Source organism: Laccaria bicolor, genomic scaffold (assembly GCF_000143565.1).
Source record: "Laccaria bicolor S238N-H82 LACBIscaffold_56 genomic scaffold, whole genome shotgun sequence".
Lineage (NCBI taxonomy): Eukaryota > Fungi > Basidiomycota > Agaricomycetes > Agaricales > Hydnangiaceae > Laccaria > Laccaria bicolor.
The window spans coordinates 88,559-96,799 of NW_001889927.1; the positions used below are offsets into that span (position 1 = coordinate 88,559).

The 8,241-nt window shown below is 47.7% G+C and overlaps 3 protein-coding genes across 3 annotated transcripts; 2 read left to right on the plus strand and 1 right to left on the minus strand.

Annotated features, from left to right (window-relative positions):
- Window positions 1–662: 662 nt before the first annotated feature.
- Window positions 663–3,638, plus strand: LACBIDRAFT_333838 (uncharacterized protein; the record flags this gene model as incomplete). The annotated part of the gene is made up of 11 exons (XM_001888505.1): window positions 663–720; window positions 775–780; window positions 819–1,145; window positions 1,168–1,263; window positions 1,342–1,463; window positions 1,642–1,846; window positions 2,226–2,294; window positions 2,407–2,522; window positions 2,802–2,836; window positions 3,122–3,147; window positions 3,442–3,638. The coding sequence occupies 11 exons, from the start codon at window positions 663–665 to the stop codon at window positions 3,636–3,638; spliced, it is 1,257 nt and encodes a 418-aa protein (XP_001888540.1).
- A 988-nt stretch (window positions 3,639–4,626) lies between these two features.
- Window positions 4,627–4,936, minus strand: LACBIDRAFT_312975 (uncharacterized protein; the record flags this gene model as incomplete). The annotated part of the gene is made up of 1 exon (XM_001888550.1): window positions 4,627–4,936. One exon carries the CDS (start codon window positions 4,934–4,936, stop codon window positions 4,757–4,759), a length of 180 nt encoding a protein of 59 aa, XP_001888585.1. The 3' UTR covers window positions 4,627–4,756.
- Window positions 4,937–7,681: 2,745 nt separating this feature from the next.
- MISSP13.4 (GPI-anchored small secreted protein) lies at window positions 7,682–8,241 on the plus strand (the record flags this gene model as incomplete). The annotated part of the gene is made up of 4 exons (XM_001888506.1): window positions 7,682–7,792; window positions 7,841–7,986; window positions 8,053–8,119; window positions 8,176–8,241. 4 exons carry the CDS (start codon window positions 7,682–7,684, stop codon window positions 8,239–8,241), a joined length of 390 nt encoding a protein of 129 aa, XP_001888541.1.

Below are 8,241 nucleotides of genomic sequence, written 5' to 3' on the forward strand. Positions count from 1 at the left end.
CCTGGGTCTTTCAGCATCGCTTCAGCTGACTTGTTAGAAGGCAGAAAGTGGTGAAGGGTGATTTTGAGTTTGACTCGATGTTTGGTTCGTCAAACACCGGCATCACGTTCTCTAATGCAAACCACCACAGCTGCAGAGCGAAGAACCCTTTCAATATTCCCTCTGAAGCTTCAAGCTTTCACATTTCGTATATATTTTCAAGCTTTTGATACCAAGTTGATACGCACAGGGCGGGAGCGCTGTGACTTAGCGCCAAGAGATCGTTCACCACGTGTCCGGCGATCCCGACGTTTTTGATTTTCGGGCGCCAGGACGCAACAAAGGCAGTCACCCGTCATCACCCTCACAGATTAGGTCTATGTGGGTATAATTCTTTGGTGTTTATATTTTTGTTTGAGGAAGCCGCGGTTCAACAGGTACCCTAGTTCCCCTCTGAGGAGGGGCTTCAAGCTCGTTGCAGTTTCAACCTATCCTACCATTTTTCGCTGAAAGAAATGTTACTCCACTTGTAAACCCATTTTTCAACGCTCGACACTCGAGTTCCGCATGGAGTTCCGCCATCATCCGTGCGATCGCGAGTGGCCACCAGCAAATTTAAATGTTGAGCAGATGCCGCCCTTTCAAGCGCCATTGCCTGAAATTACCCCCTCGTAAACTTGAGGATGGATAGGGGAACGCGCCCAGCAAAGTCATGTGTCAGATCAGCAGTTTCACGCGATAGTGAGTACCACATTGTCTTTTACAGACAGGTTTTCTACTAACAAAAGCCATTAGATTTCGGTATGCTACATACAGAGAATTCTACCAACACGGAAAAGGAAGAACAAGACGACGAAAACGCGTACACAAAGAGCTGACATCGGATCCAACGCATAAGCGCCGTCGGAAGGACGCAGGCGGCAGGAGTGCGGGCAACGAGCGGATATACTACGGCGAGGCGGGCTTTCGCATCTGGGAGCTGGGCATCCTGCACAACACTGATGGCCGCGGTCGTTTCCAAGTAGTCAGCACTTCGGATGGAGCATTCTGGGTGCATACACCGGTTGTGCGGATGGAGATTTGTCGTCTTGAGGCTGGAAAGGGCAACGGCGATGTTTTAGTGATTGCAAGGCGTCAACGGAGCCAGCACGCACTAGACGATAAAGGTACGTCAGTACGCCTCTGCAGACTATTATGACATTGACGTATCTTCGCAGGTTCGCATTGACACTCTCGGAGGATTTCAAAAGACAAAAGATAAAAGCAAACGTCTACATGAGGATTGTAAGTCAACACGTTGTCATCAAATGAAACTACATTGAAATGCTTTTGTAGAGCCAACGTACCGACGACGATGTACAGGGTCAACAGCGGAGGGATGTCTACAGAACACACCAATCCCTGCGACGTCTGGGACAGTGAAGAGCATATATACACGTGTCCGATGCACACAAGAACGAAGGACATCTACAGGCGATCGAGAAGTAAGTACTCTTGACCTAATATCGCCGCAATACGTGACTTACTCACGCATAAGCTCGACAGTGCCGACACAGCATCTTCTACGGCGACAGAGAAGCATCTTTTCGCATATCGGGATACAATGTATGCGCTAACTTTCAAGATCAGAGAAACTTGATCATAACTGGCAACCACGACTAGGATGTGTCGTACCATCCCCTTTGGCCCAACCTGTCGTCGAGGAACGGATTCACCTCCAGCGGTCTTGGGCTCAAGCTTCAAGCTGGGATCCAGGCAGGATCCGATGGCGAAGTACCATGCAAGCACAAGCGGATCCACGGCCCCAACGCATCCGGGGAGAGGAGGGAGAACGAACCGGAAAACAAAGGATTCATGACTAAGAGTGGTGGGGTGGGGTGCTGATATGGGGCCAGCGGAGAAGGAGCGTTGGTGGCCTACGTGGAGCCGATGGGCGAGGGCCGTTTTGACGTGGAGAGGAACGCTACACTCGAGGAAGAGCAGGAGTCACCAGAACGATGACAACATCCAGTGCTGATGTTGGTGAGCATCACACCCTTCCATTGGCGTACCCTCCCTCAGTCAGTTATCCAAATTACGAACGGCAGCAACCCATCCCTCTCTCCTCTTCCCCTCCCACAACAGCTGCACCATCTACTTGCGCCTTTGTTCGTCCACCTTCATAAGAGGATTTCACTCATTCCTCGGGACAAGGTCGATTTCGTATTTGAAATAGAAGACTGCGTGTTTTCTTCGGACTTTTACAGGCGTTAAAGATGGTCAACCAGCTATCTCTGCCATCTGGGTTAGACTATTTCAGGAAAGAAAGGTCTCTGGTTGGTCTATCCTGAAGTTGCGTCGTGTTTTTTTGGTAGACAACTTAAAGGCGTAGAAGATCATTAAAAGCAAGGTACCTATTATATTTTCAATTCTGCTGTATGCTGATAGAGCTTCTGGACAGAATTCCAACGATCGCGAAATCACCCCAACGACTCCCCCAATACTCATACTCGCCTCCCATCGATGACCATGAAGGCTTTGGGGTCTTGATAACGACTGTGATTGTGAGTGTTTACCTGTTGAAATCACAGATCGCGAACTTGATCTTTCCTTCTTTGCATCCACTTCAAGCGCTGGTCCGATCTCGTCAATTCCAAATGTGGTCGCGGTAGTCACGATGACAGTGATACCAGGGAACTAGGCCGTTACAGGAGACGTAGTGTGCCTGTCTTTTCTCGAACTCGCTCACAGATCTCAAACAGGATTGATCGCGTCTGGCAGGCGGGATGTGTATGCTGTTATTCCCCGTCTCCTTATCTTTGATTGACCTTGTCTATTTCTAGAGTGCAAAGGTCACGACGCGAGAGATACACGTCAGGTGTGTGTTTATCCTTACAGTCTATGGCGATCCCGTCCCAAAAAATGAAGTCAGCAGTCCGTGCCTCCGCATTTTGCATAACCTGAAGGCGCTTCAGTTCCAGCACATGCTTTCACAGCTACGTCAGAGGATGCGCATCGAGGATCTACGCTCGATTTAACGCGCCTTCGTAATCACACATTCCGCTGGCGGTCTTTCAAGCACGGATTATATTGAACCGTAAAAGGGGACCTTCCGATGTTGTGAGTGAGGACTTGATGTGAATAGTTATGATGCGCTCCGTAGTAAAAGCTCGGTTTATAGCGTGCTTGGTAAGTTCTGTCCCGCTACCCTTCTCACGCTGTTTTGCAATTATATTAATCCAAGGGATTCCGAGTGACAGAGGGAATGCTAGAGAATGTATTTCAGATGAGTGCTCCTCTTTCCGGCCCACGCTCCGACGAAAAATGAAACACAAGTTACTTGAAAGGGTATGTACCTTTGAGAAACGTTGCAAAAAGAAGGCACCTCTGGCAAGGGCTGGGAAGTCGGTCTTGGCGTTATTTAACCGCCAAGCCCACTGTTTCCTTCCCGGTCGTCATTCGCTCTGGTTAACAAACATTCAGACAAATTACACACCTGTTTCTTCACGTTCGTCACCTACGAAGCCAACCTGAAAAACAAAAAACAAAAAGTCGATAGTGCTGGAGCGGCGCAACCACTAGATATCAGACTCAGAGCTCATTGCGCTTACACCCTCACTTATCAGGCGCCGATGGCCAATTGTCAATCATCGGATGTGTACAGTATTATGCAGAGATAAGTAAGGTGCCTCGCTAACCAAGCATGGCAGTAAAACATTAATCTAGGAACTCCCAATCTAAAAGATTCAGGAGCATTCACATTCATGGGAGAGACACCCAAAAACTCCCCTCGTTCTACGACGAGCCTGAACCACCTGACATAGATTCGGAAGACGACAACTCCGCCGATGCTGAACATTAAATCGCCCACCTACACGGGCCTCGCAAGGGAACCCTTTAGGTTGGCCAAAAACAACCCCTCGCGAGCGGTACAGACGACGCACACGACCTTGACCGGTTCCCGGCCCCTACACCCAACCTTACGCATTCCCTTTTCCATGCAGCTACACAACAGAAACATATATTCACTTTAGTGAAGGCTCGTCAGACCCTCTTACATGTAAGGGAAGCCTGACGCTTCCCGTGCGCCTTAGTAGTCTACTTGTTGCGTAAGTACTTACTTAGGCTCGAGACCAGCCGTTCTGGCGGCAGAAAAAAAATATGTGTGGGTTGGAATTAGCCACCAGAACAATTCTATCCACACTCAATTTCTTTTTCCACATTTCTTTTTCGCACCCAAGCAGAATGGCAACGAATCTAGTATTACAGCAGACCCTCGTAATTAGAGAGTCTTCTGACATTTGAATTGAAGGTTCATCGAAGCATCCTTGTCAGCACCTATCAATCCACCAATGACATGCGGCGGCGAGACTCGAGAGTTAAGAAATAGCTTCGGGATCAATTGGGTTTTTACCAGGAGGAGGCTAAAATCAAAGGTCTTCTGACATTTGAAATTTAAGGTTCATCGATGCATCCTTGTCAGCGCCTATTAATCCACATCCTGACCATGATCTCGTACCCCGTTTCTCCAGGATGTATCACCTCTCGATGTGTTGTGTTTTATGGAAGCAGTTGTTGTGTCAAGAGTCAAGACCAAATCGCGGTGCCACAGCACCGGTTTTGTTGAAGACTCCGTCCCCAAACCTTGCCCAAACCCGTCATTAATTGCATCAGCAAAACCTGGGTGAGCTAGGCAGCACGTGGCAGGGCTGTGTAGTGCCATAGCACCATAGAAAGGGGTATCACCTTTACAGTCACCTGCGCGTTCTATGCAGCTCTACATAGAAACGCACAGCCACTACACAGCACTCCCTAGAATCTCAGAGCAGATCTGCAGCCATTCATAGAAACACATAGCCACTTCATAGTGCTCCCTAGAATTACGGAGCAGATCTGCAGCCCTCAGTAGCAACCCCTGGGGTCTGCAGATTCCTAGAGGGGGGGCATACATTCTGCTCATTTTAATACCATATTGCATGATTTTTACACAGAACTTGTGTTACGAAAAAATAAGTTTATTGTCTGCACTACTACATTATACAAGATATCCTAATATTCTACATAGTAATGACTGCAGTATATCAAATTTATGGAATAAGAGACCGTCCATCTTTCATCAACAGAGGGAGGATGCCATTCACCAACAAGGAAGGGAGGACGGTTGTTCGTCAAGGGACGGAGCCGTTCTTCAAAGGAGGGAGGACGCCATTCGTCGACAAGGGAGGAGGACGCCGTTCTTCAAGGGAGGGAGCCGTTCATCAATGAGGTAGGGAGGACACCGTTCGTCGACAACAGAGGGAAGATGCATTTGTCGACAAGCGAGGGAAGACGCCGTTCTTCAAGGCAGGGGGAATACCATTTATCAACGAGAGAGGGAGGACGCTGTTCGTCAACGAGGGAGGGAGGACACCATTCGTCGAGGGAGAAACACCGTCAGTCAAGAAGGGACGAAGGATGCCGTTCGTCGACGAGTGAGGGAGCAGTTCATCAAGGGAGGACACTGTTCATCGGGGGAGCCGTTTGTCGAGGGAGGGGGCCATTTGTCAAGAGGGAGCCTTTCGTCAAGGGAGGGAGCCATTTGCCGAGAGAGGGAGCCATTCGTTGAGGGAGGAGTCGTTTGTCGACGAGGGAGCCATTCGTCAATGAGGGAGGGATCTTTTCTTTAAGGGAGGAAGCCATTCTTCACGGGAGCGAGCTGTTCTTCAAGGGAGGCAGGGAGCCATTCTTCAAGGGGGGGAGGAAGCCATTCTTCAAGAGAGGGAGGATGCCGTTCTTCAAGGGAGGGAGGACGCCGATCATGGACGAGGGAGGACACCGTTCGTCGAGGGACGCGGTTCGTCAACGAGGGAGGGAGGATGCTGTAACTCGACGAGGGAGGACACCGTTTGTCGAGGACAAGTTAAACATTGTGGTGGGAAGGAAGAACAATGAATTTCCGTGTTGGGAAATTCAAGAGTTCAACATAATCACATGATGTCGGAGTTTCAACGGACTTAAACGAATTGTCTCGCAACTTGAAGTTGTTTGTCGCCTGTCACTGTCTTTCACAGAAAGCATGGCATTCGAGGTGGGCATACACAATTGTAGATGGCACCATGTAATCAAGCAAATATAAAGTTCATATTGGAAAATTATTGAACAATTTCCGAGCCTTCCAAGAAATTTGCAGTTGTTACCAGAAATTTCCTGGCTATTTCCATGATTTCCCGAAATTTCCTGTTTTTTGGTAGTAGTAGTAACAATTGAAGTTGTCTAAGTTCGAAAATGTGAGTTGAGCATGGCACGTGACTTCCCGCAACCGTACCGACTTCCATCAATTCACACTTACACTTTCTAGGTAGCTCATAGCTATAACTTCACGAGTATCACACCGTTTGGCCTCTATGTAGGCTTATTTTAATCGCTTTATTCACGCGAATGCAATCCAATTTACGGCGTAGAAAAATTTGGAGTACCTCACAAATTGTAGCATAAACTATTTGGCCTGTATTAGACATCTGAAATATATATTATCATCATGAGTTCTGCTCCGTTTCATGCGATTTTGGGCTTGTCAGAAACGCACAAATTAGAGCTTTAAAACGGGTCTAAGAGCCCCTAATATTTCGACGTTTAAGGCGACCTCCGATAACATTTACCATTTTTAGGCAGATTCTTCACCAGTAATTGGTCCAAAGCCATTTGAGTTTTGAACTAAATACTACGTAAATAGATGCGTTGGAATCGGCTTGAACACCACTTTCCAACGCAAAAAAAATCACAAAAGACGAATATGTTTTGCAAAAGATACTTCATATTCTTTCTTGTTGCAATCTTTGTAGGTCAATCAATCTCTGGACAGTGTTGTACTTTCTTCTTATTCCAGGCGTATTTTGGTCATAAATTATTCATATACAATAGGGAATGTGTTTTCTACTGAAATCTAGTATACTTGTAGTTTGACTCCCTATAAGGGCTGGGTAGAAAGTGGAGGCCCCTCTATAGCACCCTATAGTAACGGCACAAGTCTCTGTAGTGCTGTATAGCACAAGCTTACACCCACACAGTGCTGTGGAGCGCTGTGGAGCGCTAGGGCATCTAGCCAAACTTGGCGTGTAACTATGGGAAACTATGATGTTAGCGGAAGCACTATGCCTGTCTACGTGGGAAAATCAGGTTTTGCTGATGTGAGGGCATAACTACGTTATTTTCTCATCGGTTTCGCTCAAAACTAGAACCCTCAGCCCTGGTCAATAGCACAAACGGTCTGATCTCGAAAATGGGAGTTTTGTCCGGACGCCATTTGGCGGTCTCTGTCTGGGTTGTACCCTCAGAATTTGTAAATTTGTCCAGGTTGGTGGATCTGGGTTTTTTCGAGAGCTATCCGACCAACTCACTCAAATCCTGTTTCAAAGAAGAAGCCGATGCGTGCAATCTGAGAACTCAGAAGGGATCAGTGTTGACACGCTTCGATCAGAAGCTCTCAATATGTATATGCCATACAAGTGAATCTGGAAAGGATCCAAATGCGAAAACATATTGGAGGAAGAAGCAGAGGAGCAGCGGCACGGGTACCGAAACTTTCTATACGTTACCTAAAGCTACTAGTTGCTCGATAGTCCCACAAGAACGACGTCCCCAGATCTGATGATCTTTGCCATTGCTTTGGTATAAAAACGCTGCAACTTTACTCCAACTCCCCAGCGCTCCCATTCTATCCCATTATCGACCATTACCTGTACCAATGGCCACCTTTACCATCCAGACCGTACCTGGCGCCCTCTTTGCGACTGCGCCTGCCATACCTGGAGGCCCCATCCAATTCATAGCCCAAAATAACTTCCCGAATCAACAGGTATAGCACCTTTAAGTTCCAGTAGATCTGATGTTTATCCGACCTTAGTGGGTTTTAACTCCGGCTGGGCTCACCCAGATAGAGAACGTGGACTTCCCTGGACCAGGCTTTGCCAGTGTTGTGGGGCCGGGTGTTGTCGACGAGCTTGTCAACGTCGGTCCAGCACCACGTAACTGGTTTATCGCCGCGGCTGGGTATGTCACGAATCATCTCATATAATATTCATTGCCTGATATTTTTACTGCCAACGCTCTTTTCAGTGGCGGAAGCACTATTCGACTCGCAGATGCGGAGCCATTTTTGTTCTGGGCGCTCAATGACGACGATGTATTGGCGGTGCCACTATTTATAAATTACTATCATACTAATTTCCATACTTTTAGGAAGCTATTCTCGTCGCTGCACCAGCAGCGATTTTCAATATCGTCCCCGTCCCCTTCCCCGGCTGA